The sequence below is a fragment of the Rana temporaria genome, chromosome 1, assembly GCF_905171775.1.
Source record: "Rana temporaria chromosome 1, aRanTem1.1, whole genome shotgun sequence".
NCBI classification, from domain to species: Eukaryota; Metazoa; Chordata; class Amphibia; order Anura; family Ranidae; genus Rana; species Rana temporaria.
Window position 1 is genome coordinate 69,848,061 of NC_053489.1, and position 22,272 is coordinate 69,870,332.

The 22,272-nt window shown below is 44.5% G+C and overlaps 1 protein-coding gene across 2 annotated transcripts in view; it reads right to left on the bottom strand.

Moving 5' to 3' along the window:
* Nucleotides 1-22,272, bottom strand: part of EMB (embigin) — a 56,690-nt gene that overhangs the window by 14,465 nt on the left and 19,953 nt on the right. For both annotated transcript variants that reach the window (XM_040339212.1, XM_040339203.1), the window contains exon 2: nt 12,887-12,970. In XM_040339212.1, the coding sequence (XP_040195146.1) occupies nt 12,887-12,970 (84 nt within the window). The remainder of the gene's footprint in view (nt 1-12,886; nt 12,971-22,272) is intronic.

Here is a 22,272-nt window from a genome sequence, read left to right on the forward strand (position 1 = left end):
AGTGAGGCATGCAGATGGACACCCTAGGCTTATACTCGAGTCAATACGTTTTCCCAGTTTTTTGTGGTAAATTTAGGTGCCTCAGCTTATATTCGGGTCGGCTTATACTCGAGTATATACGGTACATGGAATATAAGTAAGAGCCTATAAGCGCGCACTGACTACTGGGACTACTGTTCCCAGCCAGCCTTTCCTGACATTTTCTGTATCCTTGTTTGAGATCTGCTGTACAGGGGAATACAAGAGGCTCACGTCGAGTCAAATTCAGGGACTTACACTGCTCAAAATACAAAGCTTATCAAATTATGTTCTAATGACTACATAGCTGCATTACAGTGGTTATAGAAAAGAATTACCCCTTTTAAAATAATCACATTGTGTTGCTTTGCAGCCTTAACCACCTGGGACGAAAGACGTCCACAGCGCGGCTCTCAAGTGCCAAGTGGACGTCTTTTTTAAAAAAATTCTGTCTTTTTATGTTTAATAGCGCAAAAAAAAAAAATCGCAGAGATGATCAAATACCACCAAAAGAAAGCTCTATTTGTGGGAAAAAAAATGATAAAAATATGATTTGGGTACAGTGTTGTATGACCGCGCAATTGTCATTCAAAATGCGTCAGCGCTGAAAGCTGAAAATTGGTCTGGGCACGAAGGGGGTTTAAGTGCCCAGTAATGAAGTGGTTAAATGAAGACACAGCTTTTGTTTTATCAAACTGTATTTACTCTTTAGTTTTGCAACTTAACATAACATTTAACTAAAAGATGTACCACCAACATGTCAGTTTTTTTTTTGTTTTGTTTTTATTCAAAAACAGAGTAACTGATTTGGAAAAAGGATCACCCCCTTGTGTCAATATTTTGTTGAACTAGGGGGGCGTGGCCTGGACCGTGAGGAGAATGGACGCTTAAGCTCTCAGCTCCTGCCACCTCAGAGCAACCCGAGCTATTTGCAGATCACCCAGCCTAATTTCACTTGTCTTTTTGGAATGGGTACAGCCTCTAGACATAACTCTGCATCCCGGTCCCGTTCGCCAAGGGAAAATACCGGCGCTGGGTCACAAAGCACACCGGAGCTATTCAGAGCGCCGAGAAACAACATGGCGTCGTCCCGCCAGAGAATCACCTCAGAAATGATGCAACCTTTACACTCAGAGGGGACTGAGATTATACTAAGTCCGGAGCCGTCACCTCCCTCTGCTCCCCGAGGACGGGCTTTACCGGAACCGCATGATGCAGGCTCACACCGGACCCTCACTATTGATGACCTCAAAAGTGTTGCTTTAGATATTAAGGAAACCTTGGCAGCAGCCATTTCAGAACTACGCCTGGAGTTCCGCTCCCTCACAAACAGGGTTGCACAGACCGAAAGCGCTCTGGAGGATCAAGAAACGGTTCTGAGACGCTCAACAATAAAAGTTGACGATCACACCCTCCAATTAAGGGACATTAATCGCCACATGGAGGACCTTGACAACCGTGGAAGACGCCAGAACCTACAGATTAGAGGTATGCCAGAATCAGTTGAAGGGGACCTTATTCCTAGCTCTGTAACGGCCATTTTCAACTTCATCCTAGAAAGACCCCCTGAAACGGCAATTGACATAGTCAGGATTCATCGTGCACTACGCCCCAAAGGTAGAGAGTCGGACCCACCTAGAGACATTGTATGCTGTCTGGCGGATTTTAGATTAAAGGAAGACATACTGAGAAAGGCGAGGGGCAAACGTTTATCACACGATGGTGCACCGATACAGCTTTACCAGGACCTATCCGGTATTACGCTTAAACATCGACGTGAACTCAGGCCCCTGCTGGAGGTGTTAAGGGGGAAAAACATAGGCTATAAGTGGAAGTTCCCCTTTTGCCTTTCCGCTACTCATCAAGGCCGTACTGCACTACTCAAGGTCCTAGAAGACCTGCCACGCTTCTGTGACACATTGGGGATCCCCATTGTGTCGGTGCCAGAGTGGTATGCGATTTATCGCCAGTCAGTCAACAGATGGCCATCTCCACGCACGGATCCCATGGAAACACAAACCACTAGTTTCCGTCGCCGAAGATCTCCATCAGAATCTAGGAACATGCGAGACTCGCAAACCCCCGGTGGGGATCACCAGGAACCTCTATTGCCAGCAGCCCGGAGAGCCCGGAGAGACCGCTAAGATCAAGGAAAATTTGTTTAAGAAAGAGCAGTCCCCTTTTTCTTGAAAACCCCGGTCACTTTACTGAATACCTATATAGACAGAGACTGGATAAGAACACCTAACGACTGATGTCCACAAATCAGCCTCTTCACTGTCGCATTTCGAGAAATCAATTAGCTGAAGCCCTGTTGAAATTTCCCAACCAGGTTATTTGGGACTACTTATACCCATTGTTTCAATGTTGCAAACTGTTTTATTTACTATTTACCAACTTCGATCACTTTGACAAATGTGATGGAGATTTCTTAACACCCGAGATGTTATGTTGTAACCTTTATTCCACCATGTTTTTGATAGTTCTCTAATATGATACTATCACACCCCTTGTTATGTGTGGTATAAATATTATCACACAACCGCATCTGAGCAATGCTTGACAACAGTCTCCTTCTGTACTCTTTTGCGACTCATCACTATAGACATTGGGAGCTTTGAACTTTCTACTTTCTAGCTGGTGGCTTTGCGAGGAAGAAACTGCAATATACATCTGTCAAACGTTGACCTCTAATACAGAAACACCGACAGACAATGCATGGCCCCAGCTCTGCAGCCTTTAGCATACAGGTTAATAATCACCAGTACCCGAACATGGGCACTGTGAAATTTAAATTTAAAGCATTTTAATTTTGAATGTTGTTATCTCTCAGACGCTTAATATATTTGTTGACAATGTTTTAGAGTTATGATATAGTGATATATATTCTCGGTGATATTACACATAGGCCCTTTCCAGTTGTTCATCTGTCCCTGGGGTCTGGGCTGACTTTGGATCCCAGGTTAGAGGAGGGTTATGATAGCTTAGCATTCTCGGACCATACGGTTTGAAAGGGTTCCCCCACAACATGGGGAATTAGCTAATGAATGTTACTCCAGATTTAGTCTAGATTCCGGGTTATAAGGATAGGTCTCTTCAGACAATAGGTAACTCCTTAACTGTTCAAGGGAGTGGTTCTTATTCTATGTCTGTACATTATTAGTTCATCCACATATAGCTGGCAAATAGCCCATTATAATGTGTGGTGTTCTGGGGTGGCGTGTGATGCTTTCACTGTTTTCACTTTTTGTTAATATTTAGAGCAGACGTTACCGGCTACATCTATATCTTAGCTGTTCTTCATTCTAGGACAGACCAACCCCCATACGGTAGGGCCTGGTAGCCTATATACCCGCTGGTCGTGGTATCTATAATTGAGGTGCACCGCACCCCTCGCCTAACGGCATTCCCTTTTATTTATTAGGGTAGTCATCATACCCATCGTCATTCTACAAATTCTCAACTTTTCGAGGGCTCATAGACCTCTTTACGTATCCAAGACTAGATTCTCCTTTCTACCTCATATACCTATCCTATCTCGGAATCCCTGTTCAACTTTCGTTTCCCTCCTTCCCCATGACCATGACTGACTTGCCTTCCCCATCCTTGCAACCTGCTGACCAGGAAGTGCCTTTTTTAAATCTTAAGCTGTACTCCATTAACATCAGAGGATTAAATACACCTGAAAAGCGCTCTTTATTGCTCTCTTCTTTACATAAAGAGAAACCCCAAATTGTATTACTTCAAGAAACTCACTTTAGGTCGGACAGTATTCCCGTCCTTCGAAGTCGCCATTTCCCTACTGTATTTCATGCCACTTATGATGTTTCAAAAACCAGAGGAGTATCCATACTATTATCCAAACATTGCCCACTTAAAGTGGAAGATGTTGAAAGTGATCCTAATGGGAGATTCATCTTCCTTAAGGGCAAAATATTCAACTCTCCAGTCACAATCGCTAATATCTATGCACCTAATTCGCAACACGTTAGTTTCTTCCGAGACATTGCCCAACGTCTCACGGTTTTTAGATCTGGAATGCTGATCATGGGTGGGGACTTTAATGTGCCACTGACTCCCCTCCTTGATGCTTCGAATGGCTCCTCCTGCCTGACCTATCGTACATTGCGAGCAGTTAAAACCCAATTAGATCTGCTTACCCTGCATGATACCTGGCATTCATTTTACCCCACAACTAAAGACTACACCTATTTTTCACCCCTGCACGCCAGGTATTCACGTATCGACTATTTTTTTATCACCCAGGAGGACCTTATTCGACTCACCAGTGCATCCATTGAACCCATGGTGTTATCAGATCACCACCCAATCGCTATTACACTCACCTGGAGGGGTCGGATCCCTGGTCGACCTGTATGGCGGATGGACGATTCTATCCTTTTGGATCAGAGTTGCATAGCTGAATTATCAGAATCTCTAACGCACTACTTTTCGGATAATTCATCTCCAGAGATAACTCCCGCTTCTGTATGGGCAGCTCACAAATGTGTTCTCCGGGGGAAGCTTATCTCTATTATGTCTAAACGCCGCAAACTGCGTGGGGCTCGACTTGAAGAACTTCTTGCCAAAATCAGGACCCTGGAAAGGGCCCACAAACGCTCCCTGGCTGCCCAGTCTCTTGAAGCTTTATTAGAAGCTAGGAAGGATCTCCAAGCGGAGCTTCACGCACGTTTAAAATATAGATTTGCCTTAACTCACAAGCTATATTATGAGTTTGGCAACAAATCCAGCAAACTACTAGCTCACGCATTGCAGAAAAAGAAAGAACTCAATACAATACACTCTATAACTACCCCAACAGGTGAAAACCTGCATAGATCGGATTTAATTGCCAAGCAATTTACATCCTTCCTCTCTTCGTTATACAATTTACCTACACCACCAGGTTCGGGGACTCCAGCTCATAGAAAACAACTGATTGACGATTTCCTCTCCAAATACTGCTTACCCCCCACCCCAATGCCTAATTTGGATTACCTAAACTCACCAATATCAATAGAAGAGGCTCTAGCTGCCCTAAAACAAGCAAAATCAGGTAAAAGCCCTGGTCCTGATGGCTTAAGCTCGGGGTATTACAAATCCTTTGCCCCTCTATTGATCCCCCATTTTGTTAGGGCATTTAATGACGTACCATTTTTACCCGCAACTGGATCGGACCTCCTGGAGGCTCATATTGCTTTAGTGCCGAAACCTGGGAAAGATAGTACATTAGTCCCTAACTACAGGCCTATATCATTACTCAATGTTGACTTAAAGCTATTCGCAAAGATTTTAGCCAATAGATTGCTTACTCATCTTCCGTCTCTAATTTCGACGGACCAGGTGGGCTTTGTCCCTGGCAGAGAGGCCAGGGACAACACCATAAAGGCGATAAATATCCACCACTGGTTGTCAAAATCTAAGACCAAGGGATTTTTGCTCTCCCTGGATGCCGAGAAGGCGTTCGACAGGTTGGGAATACATGGAAGCTGCTCTTCGCAAGCTAGGTTTGCCTTCGCGTTTTATGCAAATGGTCTTAACACTCTATTCTGTCCCTTCTGCACGTGTTAAAGTCAATGGTCGACTGTCGGACGCCTTCCCGGTGCGCAATGGAACCATGCAAGGTTGCCCACTTTCTCCTTTAATTTTCATCCTCACTCTAGAACCACTATTGAACTGTCTAAGAGATAATCCAGATATACGAGGCATTGACATCAAGCATCGCCAATATAAAGTAGCCGCATATGCGGATGACGTCCTGTTGTTTCTCACAAATCCCCTAATCACTTTGCCCAACCTTCTTAAAGATTTTAAATTATTTCATACACTCTCCAATCTGCGTATAAACTTCGGTAAGTCAATAGCCTTGAATGTTTCACTGCCGGCGGAGACTGTAGACCTGTGCAAAAAAATTTTTCCTTTTAAATGGGACTCTAAAGATATAACATATCTAGGAATTAAGCTCCCTACAAAACTCTCTGATCTTTTTACCCGTAATTTCCCTCCTGCACTACAATCAATTAAGGCTGATTTAGAGTCTTGGACTAAAGGCACGTTTTCTTGGTTTGGACGTGCAGCTGTTTTGAAGATGAACGTCCTTCCAAGACTGTTATACCTATTACAAGCGATCCCAATTAGACTCCCAGCCTCATTCCTGAATTCCTTTAAATCAATGTGTAGGACCTTTCTCTGGGGTGGGCGCCCAGCCAGATTGAGTTGGGACAGATTATCTTTGCCCAAAACGAAGGGAGGCATTGGGATCCCTGATCTCTCCAGATATCATCGGGCCTGTCTTCTCACACGCATAGTCGATTGGCACATCCATGGAAAGAATAAAGATTGGGTTGAGTTAGAAGAAGCCTTTGTAGGCTTCCGAATATCTCACCTTCCCTGGATAGACCGACCGCTCATCCCCAGGAAATGCACTTCACACCCTCTGATTGGTCCAACCCTTTCCTGTCTCAGGACAATATTTAAAGAGCCAGGCTTGACACCTTTTCCTAGTCCCATGACCCCTCTTACGCATAACCCAGGTTTCCCAGAGGGTATCAATACTGTAGACCCACAGGCAACTCAAACCGAGCCCTCCCTACGAGCTCACCAATTTTTTAATGAAGGCACACTTTTATCCCAATCAGCTATGGTATCGAAATTTCCTACCTTTCAAATTCCACGCTTCAAATTTTTCCAAATCAGGCATTTTCTACAAAATTCTCCTACACCTGCCTTGTGGAGCAGAGATCTCACACCCCTTGAAAATGTATGTGTTTCCTCTGCTCCACAACGGCATTTAATCTCAGTGCTATATTCCATGCTCACACCCACAACTACCTCAATGGTCTCTATTCACGACAAATGGGAAACCGATTTACAGATCTCCCTTTCTGATGACGATTGGAACTCCATTTGGACACATATTCACAAGGGTTCGATTAACGTTTCTGCACAAGAGAACAGATATAAGATATACTCACGTTGGTACAGAACCCCTAATAAACTACATAAATTTTACCCTAATGTCCCGGTGACCTGCTGGAGATGCAATGAGGCAGAAGGTACTCTTTTACACATCTGGTGGAACTGTCACAAGATCCAACCGTACTGGAAATCCATCCACTCAATCATTGCCCGCATAACATCACTCACACCTGACTTTACCCCCGAGCAATATCTTTTACATCATACCTCTTTGCCACAGTCGACATACCGTAAGTCTCTAATGATGCATCTGATCAATGCAGCCTCTCAGTGTGTCCCACTGCGATGGAAGGACCCTCTCCCTCCAACCATACAGGATTGGCATACCAGAGTAAATAAAATTGAGCTGATGGAGAGACTGATCCACCAAGCAAGGGATGCAGCTGAGACATTCGGGCTTACTTGGAATTGTTGGACATTTTACAGAGAATCCCTTCCTACTGACTTATTGACAGCTTCCTCTGACCACCATGACTGACCCTACGTAACTACTTTCCTTACCTTTTATATTGTCGCTCTTTGGTCCCCCTCTTCTTCCCCCTTTACCTCCCCTTGCCCTTCCCAACTGCCCCTGAGCTTTTTTGTTAGGTCCTAATGGATGTATTGAAGCCCTAGTTTAATAGCATAGAGAAGCCTTGCCCTTACCTCCCACCCCTCGCGGGTCTAACGCTACATAACTCTGAAAACAACCTACGGAGATATGTCCCTTAGGTTACAAATTAGACTGTTGGATTTTATTACATAAACAGACCAGGAACTTTCTCAAATTTCCTCTGATGTGTACTTTTCAAGTTTACCCCCACATTGCCCACAGTTTTGCCCCCGTTAGGGGTGGGTTGAGTGGGGGATTAACCCTACTGGTTGTTATAGGCGTTACTGCTTTCTGTTGATTTATAGGTTAGTCCCGATGACCTCTATCATAACAGTCAGGATACAGCTGACTCTTCTACTATGATCGCTACCATATTGTCTCATATGTGGATTCTTGATTACCCTCTTTTATGCCACTGAATAACATAATTAATGATAAGCTGTACACATGGATATATATTCCACACTATTACTTGTATGTAGTACCGTTTATACTATGTGATTACTACAAACTGCTTACTAGTTGTATTGACTATACTGCTGTAATATTTTATGATTTAATAAACTTCTATTCTGGAAGAAAAAAAAATAATATTTTGTTGAACTTTTGTTTTGTTTTGTTTTAACAGTCTTTAGTCTGTTGGGATATATCATTACTAACTTTGCACATCTAGGGCCAGATTCACAGTGGACTTACGACGGTGTATCTCCACGTACGCCGTCGTAAGTCCGAATGTGAGCCGTCGTATCTATGCGCTTGATTCTTAGAATCAGTTACGCATAGGTTTGGCCAAGATACGAGCGGCGTAAGTCTCCTACGCCGTCGTATCTTGGGTGCAATATTTACGCTGGCCGCAAGGGGCGCTTCCGTAGATTTATGCGTTGAATATGTAATTTATGTAGATACGCCGATTCACGAACGTACTTGCGGCCGCTACGCCGTTTACGTAAGGCTTAAGTCCGGCGTAAAGTTACCCCTGCTATATGAGGCGTAGGTAATGCAAAGTATGGACGTCGGCAAGCGTATCTTTTTACGTCGTTTACGTAAGTCGTACGTGAATGGGGCTGTGCGTAGGTTACGTTCATGTCACAGGCATTGGGCCTGGCGTTTCTTTTGGAGTAAATTCGACGTGATACTGAGCATGCGGCGCATGCGCCATTCGTTAGGCGCGTCATTTACGTGGGGTCACGATTCATTTACATACAACACGCCCCCTACCAGCCTATTTTGAATTAGGCGGGCTTACGCCGGCCAATTTACGCTACGCCGACACAACTTATGGAGCAAGTGCTTTGTGAATACTGCACTTGCCCGTCCAAGTTGCAGAGGCGTAGGGTAAATAGGATACGCTACGCCTGCACAAATTTACGCGCTCGTACGTGAATCTGGCCCCTAGACTTTGCAATATTTGCTCGCTCTTCTTTGCAGAACTGCTCAAGTTCAGTTAAATTTCATGGTGACCGTTTGTTGACTGCAGTCTTCAAGTCATTCCACAGATTTTCAATGGGGTTTAAGTCTGGGCTCTGAGTAGGCCATGCGTGGGCATTCACCTTTTTCTCCTTTGACCACTGTGTGGTAGTTTTTGCTGTGTGCTTTGGTTCATTGTCATGTTGGAAAGTAATCCTTCCCATTGACAACTTTCTGGGAAGGGGGGCAGATTTTCCTTAAGAATTTGATGGTATTTTGCCTTTCAGTCCTGACAAGTGCTCCAGTCCCTGCTGTAGAGAAACAACTCATAATAGGACATTATCACCTGCATGCTTTACTGTAGGAATAGTGTTATTTGGATAGGTAGCTGTATTGGATTTCTGTCAGATATATCGTTTGGAGGCTAAATAGTTCAACTTTAGTATCATCTGACCATAACACCCTTTTCCATGTGGTCTCAGAACCTTCAAGGTGCGTTTTGGCAAAGCTCAGTCGTGATTGCATGTGGCCTTTCTGGAGGAGTGGCTTTTTTCTTGCAACCCTCTCATACAAGCCACATTTGTGGAGAAAAGGTGGATATTGGTGTCAGGTACACATAATAACCACTTCAGAGTTGCTGTAGGCCTCTCTGATCAGTTTCCTCCTGACTCTTTCATCCAGTCTGGAGCGACATCCTGATTCAGGGAGGGTCTGTGTTGTATCAAATACTTTCCACTTCGTAGGGTCCTTTCACACTAGCGGACCGTTCGTCCGCTCATTACAAGTCTGTTAACGGACTTGTAATGAATCCCTATGGGAACGCGTCCGTTAGCGGATGGAGCATCCGCTAGCGTCCGCGTCAGTCGGGATCCGCTTTTCCGAACGGAAGAAACCCTATTTTTATTCCGTTCGGTGGAGCGGAACTGATGCAGACGGACAGACGGTCCGTCTGCATCAGGTTCCCCATAGGGGACAGCAGAGCAGAGACAGGGCGGTCCCTGCACTGTGTGCGGGGACCGCCCTATCCGCCGACAGCTGAGCGGGGATTCTAGTCATTGATAAAGCCTTGGAATTTTTTTGTATCCATCTCCTGACTCGTGCCTGTCCACCACTTTATCCCAGAGATCTAGAGCTAATCCAAAAGTTAAAAGTCATATGGCTTTGTGTGCCATTGAGAAGGTGATTAGCTACACCTGATTGAGCTTTTAGGAGGAGGGTGAACTTTTTCCAATTAGTGATTCTGTTTTTGAATTTTTCATTTTTTTTACATGTAAGGGCTCTTTCACACGGAGCGGACCTTTTCCGGGTCCGCTCCGTGTGTCTCCGTCGGCTCAGCGGGGATCACCGCTCAGCTGTCGGCGGATAGGGCGGTCCCCGCACACAGTGCAGGGACCGCCCTGTCTCTGCTCCGCTGTCCCCTATGGGGAACCTGATGCAGACGGACCGTCTGTCCGTCTGCATCAGTTCTGCTCCGCCGAACGGAAGAAAAATAGGATTTCTTCCGTTCGGAAAAGCAGATCCCGACGGACGCGGACGCTAGCGGATGCTCCATCCGCTAACGGACGCGATCCCATAGGGATGTATTACAAGTCCGTTAACGGACTTGTAATAACGGATGAGCGGTACGGACATGTGAAAGGGGCCTTAGTGTTACATCTTTCACTTGGATGTATTAAGTTGGTCTGCAGGATAAGACATATTAGTGGAAACAAGAAGAAGTTATTGGCCCGGATTCAGATACAATTTACAGCGGCCTATCTCTAGATACGCCGCCGTAATTTAAAAACTGCGCCGTCGTATCCTTACGCCGATTCTCAAAGGCAGATACGCTTAAAAAATAGGCTTCCTCCGCCGACGTAACTTGCATACGCCGGCGTATAATTGTGTGCAATTTTACGCTGGCCGCTAGAGGCGCTTCCGTAGATTTCCGCGTAGAATATGCAAATGACCTAGATACGCCGATTCAGAAACGTACGTGCGCCCGGCGCATTTTTTACGTCATTTACTTAAGCCTTTTGGCAGGTGAAAATAGGGTACCTATTTTACTCCCCTTAATCAAACTGTATTGATTGGTGGTTATATGTTATGTTGTCACTGTCTACTGTCCATCAGAGTGTTATAGATAAGAAAGGGAAGAATAGTGTTGTTCACAGGTATATGTACATCTGCTAGTTAAAGTAGTTTAGAGGCAAGAGGTAACCAGAAACATAAATTAACATGAGCTAATTAACTAATCCCTTACAGCAGCCGAAGTGACTCCCTAAATACAAAACACATTATTATACATATCAACACAGAACTCCTTCATACAATTGCAGGGTTAATTAGCACAACCAACAATGGGTGAAAGAGAAGCCACACTAGACTCATTTACATTATAGCAGACAACAGACAGACAGGTGGCTGGAGATGAATATAAGGACTGGACAGCGCCTATGGATATGAGTATGTACCTATAATAACGAATTTCAGCTGCAAAAATAAACTTGCTGAGTATTACCAAAGCAATAACATGTATAAGAAAACAAAAAATTGCGCTAGAAATAGTTAGATATAAGTAGTAGATAAATCATTGGACAAACAAAAAAATATATTAATGAAAATGCATCATTAAAATAATGACATCAGATAATCCCATATGGTGCTCAGTGTTCAAAAGATGTCTCCTACAGATTGGTGCTCGGACTGGGTGCCCCACATACATGTACCCTCACCACTGGATATGGACCACCTATCTTTAGTATGGTCTTATGCACATGTGGGGATACCCTAAATGGTTAGGATGACTTCTTGGAAGTAGAGAACGACAGTTGACGTTCGGGTGAAGTCGCCTGTGGCGCACAGTTCCCGGAAGTGGAGTGCACTCGGTGGAGGTTGCGATTGTTGTTGTTGTGCTGAGATGCCCAAGGTGCGCCCCCTGACACCTCCCGTCTCTGTACCCCGCAGTACGGCCCTTGTGGCATTGTAGTTTTTTCTTCACCGCTCTGTCCTGGTGATTGTTTAAAGGTTATTACGACTAATCTTAAACCACACAAGGCATTAAAGGACAATCTCTACTTCTAAGAAGTCATCCTAACCATCACCTCAAGAGTTCCCCGGCATACAGCTCACAAAGAGCACCGTTCCCCCAAATGCCAGGGTCCATAATCGCAAGGCAAGAGGCTAGCATTCAGAAGTCTCTGTCCCGGCTAAGTCTGTCACACCCCCCACCACCACCGCAAGCACCACCACCGATGCTCAGCTTTTCCGGGGCCCCATTCCTTTGTGGGGGCACAAATAAATACCCAGGACTTCTAGGTATGACGGAGCATGTGACCAATGCCTGAGCAAGATGGGCCAGTCAACAATCTTAGACACAGTCATGTGTGGGAGGAGTGAATGAAGCGTCAGGGAAGTGCTGGTGAGATAAGAGGTGGAGGGCCCAGCAGGGCTGCTGATAGAACTCATGGGGCCCCGTACAGCCTACCTGACGGGGCCCCCTTCAGCTCCACCCCTGGCCCAGCCCCTTTTTTTTTTAGATTTAATTTTTTATCTGATCAGGTTGCCGGGCCCCCCTGCTGCCCGGGCCCGGTACAACAGGGCCAGTTGTACTGGCCTATCAGCGGCCCTGGGCACCAGAATGGGCAAACAAAGTGGTCAGTGTTAGGAAATAGGTAAAGTTTTATGGTGAAGAAGAGGTACAGAGGTGGCAATAGGGATAGGGTATACCTGAGAGGCATGGGTGCTTATTTTGACCATGCTTTGCGTCAGAATGCCAGCATCAAAAACAAACATACAATGGAAACCAAACCTTCTACTGATACCTCAGAAGTATATTGAAGAAACAAATCACTAATGTTTGGATTAGCTCTCAACTTTTTAAAAGCTGTATAGCATAAATGTAGATTTTACCTGATATAGTCAGGCTATGTAATATTACTGAGTTGTCAGCACTTTCCTCAATTTTCACAGAAGCTTGGGGTATCCCATCTGAACCTGGAGAGAGAAGCAGACAGCATTAGGTTGGACCTTGGAGCTTCCCCTATCCAAGGCAAAGCATAATAGTGCCCATAACAAAAATGTAATTTATCAGTCCTTAGATGTGGTGGCTAGAGAAGCAATCATGACTTTCTTTGCTGATACGGTGTAGAAAGAGTATAGACATGGAGAGACAGGAAGTGTTATTCACACTATTAATGGTGAAAATAAGGGGAAATAGCTTGGGAAAAAAGAAAACTAATACAGCTACTTCCTCTAAGAACTGGTAACCTGCAATATATCACATTTTTGTTTTTGGGATTAGATACATTTTACAATACTGGTGTACCTTTGTATAAACAACCCTCTTCTGGTTCTCATTACCTACTTCCTTATCTACTTCTGTACCTACCCTAAATTTGACTAGTAATGGTGCAGATCTGCAATTTGTGTCAGGCCTGCGATATTGCGGCGGACATATCGGACACTTTTGACACTATTTTGGGACCATTCACATTTATACAGCTATAAATATGCACTGATTACTGTATAAATGTGACTGGCAGGGAAGGGGTTAACACTAGGGGGCTAGGAAGGGGTTAAATGTATTCCCTGGGAGTGATTCTTACTGTGGGGGGAGGGGACTGACTGGGGGAGGTGACCGATCTGTGTCCCTATGTACAAGGGACACAGCATCAGTCTCCTCTCTCTCTGACACTACGTGGAGCTCTGTGTTTAAACACAGAGCTCCACGTCCTTGCTCTGTCACTGCCGATCGCGGGTACTTGGCGGACATCGCGGCCGCCAGGCATGCGTATCGGCATCACGTGACACGCCGGGCACAGTTTTTTCCTTGCTGCGCGCCCTCTGCGGAGCGAGCAGGGAATGTAAACAGCAGGACGTCCACCCGACACTTGAGAGCCGCGCTGTGGACGTCTTTCGTCTACAGCGCGGGTCTCAAGTGGTTAAGCATATAAGCTCAGTTTTGTGTTGAAAATAACTGTGAAATCTAAAACTCCGGTGGGTGTAACAAGATGTCCGCTTGCCCCTTCACACGCTATCATTACTGTGCAGGAGTGTGGGGTGTAGCAAGATGGCGGCAACGGAACGTCACTTCCAGAGCAATCTGTGATGGGGAGCCGAATGTGACAATACACCCTAACGACTGACACTTACAACTGCCCTACTGACACCATCCACTTCTCTACAGACCCCTGTATCCTGTTCTACTGACCCTGCCTTTGCCATACTGACTCCCATAATCTATCCTATAAACTGCTGACTCCTGTACTTTGCCCTACCTATTACTGATCTCTACACACCACCCTACATATTACTGACCTCTATACACCGCCCTACCTATTACTGACCTCTATACACCGTCCTACCTATTACTGACCTCTATACACCGCCCTACCTATTACTGACCTCTATACACCGTCCTACCTATTACTGATCTCTATACACCGTCCTACATATTACTGACCTCTATACACCGCCCTACCTATTACTGATCTCTACACACCACCCTACATATTACTGACCTCTATACACCGCCCTACCTATTACTGACCTCTATACACCGCCCTACCTATTACTGACCTCTATACACCGCCCTACCCATTACTGACCTCTATACACCGCCTTACCTATTATTGACCTCTATACAACTCGCACACCCTCTACCTATAACAGACCTCCATACACCAACCTGCACACCGCCCCACCTATTACTGATCTCTATACACCTCCTTACCTATTACTGACCTCTGTACACTGTCCTACAATTAGGCCTTCATGATAGACTTCTGCAGCAGTCTTATGAGGGTGACCAATTACTCTCCAAATGTGAAAAAATTGTGAATGAGTTGCTTGCTGAAAGGTAGGCTACGTTTATATTTTTAGAGTGACATTTGTTTTATTATATTTTTCTACATTTTCCTTGTGTCATCCTTACTATTTAGTTAGGCCTAGCTAGTTCATTTAATTATTTTTTTAAGGGGCGCTGAACCCCCCTGATGTTGTTCAGGTAAATCTCCACCTCAAAGGTTGCCTGCCCCCCTTTAAGGTAATTCGTGATCGCGACCTGGTCCTCTTCTGCGTGACTGTCCCCGCGGGAACAGCGGACCCGATCGCCACCGGTGTCCCGCGAGTGTAAACAAACCTCTCCCCGTGCTTCCTAGTGAGCCTGTCACTGATCGTCTGTTCCCTATCATAGGGAATCACTCACTTAACCCCTTCACTGCCATTGTCATTTTTACAGTAACCAGTGCATTTTCATAGCACTGTTCTTTGTAAAAATGACAATGGTCCCAAAATAGTGTCAAAAGTGTCCGATGTGTCCGCCATAATGTCGCAGCCACGATAAAAATCGCTGATCGCCGCCATTACTAGAAAAAAAAATTATTAATAAAAATGCAATAAAACTATCCCCAATTTGGTAGACAAAATACATTTTGCGCAAACCAATAAATGAACGCTTATTGCGATTTTTTTTTTACCAAAAATATGTAGAAGAATACGTATCAGTCTAAACTGAGGGAATTTTTTTTTTATATATATATATATATATATATATATATATATATATATATATATATATATATATATCTATCTTTTTTGGGGGATATTTATTATAGCAAAAAGTAAAAAATATTGAATTTTTTTTTTCAAAATTGTCGCTCTATTTTTGTTTATAGCGCAAAAAATAAAAACCGCAGAGGCGATCACATACCACCAAAAGAAAGCTCTATTTGTTTGGGAGCTACGTCGCATGACCGCGAAATTGTCAGTTAAAGCGACACAGCGCCAAATCGCAAAAAGGGGCCAGGTCCTTTAGCTGCATAATGGTCCGGGGCTTAAGTGGTTAATATCATTTTAATCTATATGTCCTATACAGTGATGGTTTTTATATGGGAGTTTACTGGCATCTTTATTTTTCTAGGACTCTTGAAGACGTGTAGACGAGGTAGGGGAAACGTGTCAAGTCCAGCATACAAATTTATTTCATTTTACCAAGCGAATACAACATGTTTCAGGGGTTGCAAAGGTCCCCCTCCTTCAGGGTTAACGTGTGTAATGGCGCGTACACACGATCATTTTTCAGCATGTGCAAAAAACAATGTTTTCCCAACTTCATCATTAAAACGACGTTGCCTACACACCATCGTTTTTAAAAAATGATCTAGCAAAGCGCGGTGACGTACAACACGTACGACGGCACTCTAAAGGGGAAGTTCCATTCGCTTTTGAGCTGCTTTAGCTGATTCCCTGTTAGTAAAAGACGATTTGCGCTTTTTTGTCTGTTACAGCGTGATGAATGTGCTTACTCCATTATGAACGGTAGTTTTACCAGAACGAGCGCTCCCGTCTCATAACTTGCTTTTGAGCATGCGCTGTTTTTTTACGTCGTTTTAGCCCACACGCGATAATTTTTTTACAACCCGAAAAACGACATAGTTTAAAACAACGTTAAAAAATGTAGCATGTTCGAAGATTTTTAGCCCACACACGATCATTTTAACCACTTCCAGACCTGCGCACGACGATGTACGTCCTATTTTTAAAGACTGATATCTCGGTAACGGCAGCAGCTGCTGCCACAATCGAGGTATCAATCTTTAGTGTGCGCGTTCTGGAATCCGATAATGGCGGTCTCCGCGGCGGATTCACCGCGAGATCGCCGTTATCGGTGGCGGGAGAGGGCCCCCCCCCTCCCGCCGCTCTCCCGCGCCCTCCGCCGCTTACCGGAGCCGTCGGTAGCGGCGGAGGCGATCGGGTGCTGTCGGCTGGTGAGCGGGGACGAGACTGAAGGAAAAATCTCCTTCGCCCGTCCCCATAGCTCGGCTGGGCGGAAGTGATGTCAAAACGTCAGTCCCGCCCAGCCTCTTAAAGAGACAATTTTTTTTTTTGTCATTTGAAAAAATTACATTTTTTATTTTTTTTTTATTTTTTTGCATTTAAGCCCAAATATGAGATCTGAGGTCTTTTTGACCCCAGATCTCATATGTCATGCTTTTTTCTATTACAAGGGATGTTTACATTCCTTGTAATAGGAATAAAAGTGATCAAATTATTATTTTTTTTTCAGTGTAAAAAATAAAATAAAAATAAATAAGAAAACCCCCAAAAAATTTTTTTAAAGCGCCTCGTCCCGACGAGCTCGCGCGCAGAAGCGAACGCATACGCGAGTAGCGCCCGCATATGAAAACGGTGTTCAAATCACACAAGTGAGGTATCGCCGCGATCGTTAGAGCGAGAGCAATAATTATAGCCCTAGAGCTACTCTGTAGCTCAAAAAATGCAATCTCTAAAAAATTTTAAACATCGCCTATCGAGATTTTTAAGGGTAAAAGTTTGACGCCATGCCACGAGCGGGCGCAATTTTTAAGCGTGACATGTTGGGCATCATTTTACTCGGCGTAACATTATCTTTCACAATATATAAAAAAATTGGGCCAAATTTATTGTTGTCTTATTTTTTTAATTCAAAAAAGTGAATTTTTTCCAAAAAAAGTGCGCTTGTAAGACCGCTGCGCAAATACGGTGTGACAAAAAGTATTGGAATGACCACTATTTTATTCTCTAGGGTGTTAGAAAAAAAATATATAATGTTTGGGGGTTTTAAGTAATTTTCTAGCAGAAAAAACTGTTTTAGTCTTGCAAACACCGAATCTGAAAAACACCTAAGGTCTGGAAGTGCTTAAATGACGTTTTTGAAAAACAGCGTTTTTTTCATGCCGAAAAATGATCGTGTGTCTGCGGCATAAGGTTTCATTTTGCTCTAGCTTAGCATCTTGAATGGTTGAAAAGTGTTTTCTTCTTATGATAAATTCAAATTAATTCTCATTTTTTAATAAAACTATACAGATGACAGAGTTATTATTTTACAGAGAGAAGAACAACTTAAACACATTTGATAATGATGACCACCAGAAATGATAACTACTGGAATGTACCTGGCTTACTGGTGATTATTCTCAATCTGTGTCCAGCAGTACTCTTGGTGGTCAGCAGCCGTCTGCTACATTGCAATCACCATGGACAGGTATATAGAACATTCTGCTGCAACCTGACCTCCTGTGCTAGAAGCTGGTACAATCTGTTCTCAAAATATGCTTCCCCACACTACTTTAAATGAAAGGATATTGCTGACATTGTGGGAGCATGCCACCCATGCCACCCTTGCTGATGTGTTTGTTTGGGTGTGTGTGCACATATTATATGCTGTAAGAATTAAACAATGAAGCTGCAGAAAAATTCAAGGAGATCTCTGGGAAAGGAACATGACATTAAATTAAATTCACAAAGCTAACACTCCAGGATAAATATCTTTTTTTTTTAAAGTGACACTTTCGACTCTAACAGCATTTGAAAATTACAGTCACACATATGAAATAAATACCCTTGTAGTTATTTTAACCACTTCTGCCACAGAGGATTTGGCTGCCCAATGACCAGGTCATTTTTTGCATTATTCGGCACTGCATCGCTTTAACTGACAATTGCGCAGTCGTGCAATGTTGCACCCAAGCAAAATTGACGTCCTTTTTTCCCCACAAATAGAGCTTTGTTGGTATTTGATCACCTCTGCGGTTTTAATTTTTTGCACTATAAACAAAAATAGAGCGACAATTTGAAAAAAAAAAGCTTTATTTTTTACTTTTTGCTATAATAAATACCCTTTTTGGTTTGCGCAAAAGTTATAGCGTGTAAAAGGGAAAGAGGAAAATTTGCGCTTGGTAAAGAATAAGTGAAATAAAGTGAAAAATATATTAATAGTCCCTGAGGGTAATATTAATAATCCCTGAGGGATCCTGCAGCTAGACACTAAAACCTTCATAACAAGTAAAAAAAAAACATATGTAAAAAACGGTGTAGCGCTGGAAATTAAATCAAAATGAGTAAAACAATAAACGTAAAAATTGAAAAATACGTGACATTCAAATACCTTCAAAAAAACAATGAAGTGAAAATCTTAGGATATATGCAATTGACATATAATATATTCAAATGGTGAGTGATCAGTAAAAACAAAGGGGCAGATCCACGTAGATCGGCGCTTCTCTCCGCCGGGCGTAGCGTATCTAAGATACACTACGCCGCCGTAACTTATATTTATTTTTTCGAATCCTTAAAGAATTTGCGCTGTAAGTTACGGCGGCGTAGTGTATCTTTGGCGGCGTAAGGGCGCGGAATTCAAATGGATGTGATGGGGTGTGTTTTATGTAAATACGTTGTGACCCGACGTAAACAACATTTTTTTTGAACGGCGCATGCGCCGTTCGTGGGGGTATCCCAGTGCTCATGCTCCAAATTAAACCGGAACAAGCCAATGCTTCCGACGGTGACGTAATTTTACGCAAATCCCTATTCGCGAACGACTTACGCAAACAATGTAAAAAATTCACAATTCGACGCGGGAACGATGGCCATACTTAACATTGAGTACGCCTCATAATAACGGAAACGACGTAAAAAAATGCGCCGGCCAGACGTACGTTCGTGGATCCCTGTAACTAGCTCATTTGCATACTCGACGCGGAATTCGACGGAAACGCCACCTAGCGGCCGGCGGAAAAAATGCACCTAAGATCCGACGGCGTACTAAGACGTACGCCTGTCGGATCGATCCCAGATGCCGTTGTATCTTGTTTTGTAGATACAAAACAAAGATACGACGCAGGAACTTTAAAATTACGCGGCGTATCAATAGATACGCCGGTGTAATTCTTTTGTGGATCTGCCCCAATGAGTCCAATGAATCAGCAGATGGAAATCCAGAAAGGAAAGTTCAAAATTCAAAAGGAACCTATGAACATCCAGTGTGTATTGAGTAGTTCCAGATAAACGTGAAATCAGCCCATCACCTGATAGTAAAATAGAAGGCTTACCAGAAAGCCTGTGACCGCCCTTCTCAGGCCCCGTACACACGGTCGGACAAAACCGATGAGAATGGACAGAGGTTCAGTTTCATCGGTCCAAACCGACCGTGTGTATAGCCCATCGGTCTGTTTTCCTTCGGTCCAAAATTTAAAAACATGCTTCAAAATCGAACCGATGGGCCGCTGCCTTATCGGTCCAAACCGATGGTTAGTACAGAAAGCATTGGTTCAAAACCTGCGCATGCTCAGAATCAAGTCGACGCATGCTTGGAAGCATTGAACTTCGTTTTATTCACCACGTCTTGTGTTTGACGTCACCGCGTTCTGACCATCAGGCCACTTCAGCGGTGAACCGATGGAAATGGCCCTTCGGACCATTCTCATCGGTTTGGAACGACCGTGTGTACGCGGCCTCAGGGGGGTCAAAACAGGCTTATATGATGAAGTTATCCTGCAGAGCAGCTGAGAAGATCCTCCATCTCTCACACCTTCTATGGCTCCAACCACGGCTCACAGGTCCTTCCAGGGTAGAGTGACCACGTGTCCCGGTCTACCCGGGATCGTCCCGTAATGTACATATTTGTCCCTGGTCCCGGCTCTGGCTCTGCTTCCTCCTGATCACTGGTTGCTATAGCCGCTTGGCGTCTGGCAACCAGTGACGTCACTGCCCACGTTGAAAGCAGAGGAGGATTTCACTTCTTCCTCCTCCTCTGCGCTAGCGCTGCTGGGGAGTCACTGCTGGTTCTGTCACCTCCGCTCCAGTCACTGGCTTGCTGCTTCTGTGAGGTGTTTCTGTTCCCACAGCTGTGAGACATCTCTCCCTCTCACTTCCTCCCCCCTCCTGCCCTGCCCTCCTCACACTAACACACAGACTGAAGCCCCCCTTCTCCTTGGCTCGGATGTCAGGAGCAGTGGCGTCTCCAGCTTTCATATTTAGGGGGGGCACATGGGGGGACAGGGAAAAAAGTAGGGGGGCCAACTATAAAATGCAATTTTATATATATACAGTATATATATATAAAATCTCCTGGGGCCCTTTACTACGATCCCACAACGGGCCCTTTTACATGTTCTGTCGTGAGCTCCCTTCCTACTATACTGGGGCCCCCCCAGGGTGGCAGAAAACAAGAGATATATGTCACCAGCACACCAAGAAAATATAAGGGTCCAAAGCAGTGGGAGAACTTTCAGGGTTGCAAAGGTTGTCTTGCCACCGGGCCCTGGTGTTCTGCCACTGTGGGGTTCCCCAGCTGTCCTGTCCCTGCTATTTACAGAGCTGGTCTGGCGTCTGTCTCCTTGGCAGCGGCGGCAGTCTATTAGGTCCTAGTGCTGGTGACATTATGGGTGCATGCAGGGGAAGGCTGGCACTATTGGTTATAGAGAACTGAGCCCCCAGCTGGTCACCTAGCAGCAGTAATGCTGTATAACCTTCTCTGTTGACATGCTGATCGGCATGTGATCCAGGTGATGCTCCCAGTCAGATCTAATAAACACAGTATTTATTAGCATCAAGAGTACAACCACATAAATATAATCACCCGTATGTTCAGCAGCCATGTGGGCTCTATGCCTGTAAAGTGTGGGCTTTGATCAATAAAATCTCTGATATTTAACACTAGGATTTGACTAAGAGCATCACCTGGATTGCATCCCAATCAGCTTGTCAGAGAAGGGTCCACTGCTGCTAAGCAACCTGCAGGGAGCTCAACTGTCTACAACCAATAGAGATGGGCTTGGGTGTGTTTGAAATCCCACATGCCCGATCCCGCCAGGAAGCCGACACTCCACATCGCTAATCACAGGCAGTGAGACCTTTCCTGATCTGTGCAGCTGCGGACCGAGAAATGTCTCACTGCCTGTGATTAGCGCTGTGCAGTGTGGGCTTCCTGGCAGGCTCTGGCATGTGGAATTTTGAACATGCCCAGCCCATCTCTAACAACAAATTGTGCTGGCCCTCCTGTACATCAGCCCCATAAAGTAACCAGCTCTGGGTTCCAATGTCCTGCCGCCGCTGCCATGGAGACAGAGACCAGCGCTGTGAATAGCCGGGACAGGACAGTAACTCTGGTTGTTCCAGCACTGGTCCACACTGGGACGATTCCCCCATCCACCTATAATGTGTAGATGGGGGAATTGGATCATTTCTTTTTTTTTATTATTCAACCTAATAGTTGAATGAAAAATAGTGATCAATGTATGGGCTGCCTAAGAGCTAAGACCAGCCATAGACATTTTAAATCTCAGCTGGTTCAGCAGGAACTGGCTGAGATTTGAACCATTAATGAGCAGATTCTCTTATGATTATCACCAGTGGTTGCTGTATAGAATACAATTGCTGGGCAGGAGGGATATTCCCGTCAGCACTGTTTGTGTTGATGGGGGAATCATGCAAGTGTCTTTCCTGCAATCTGTGGATGTAGGAAAAAAATTGCATTG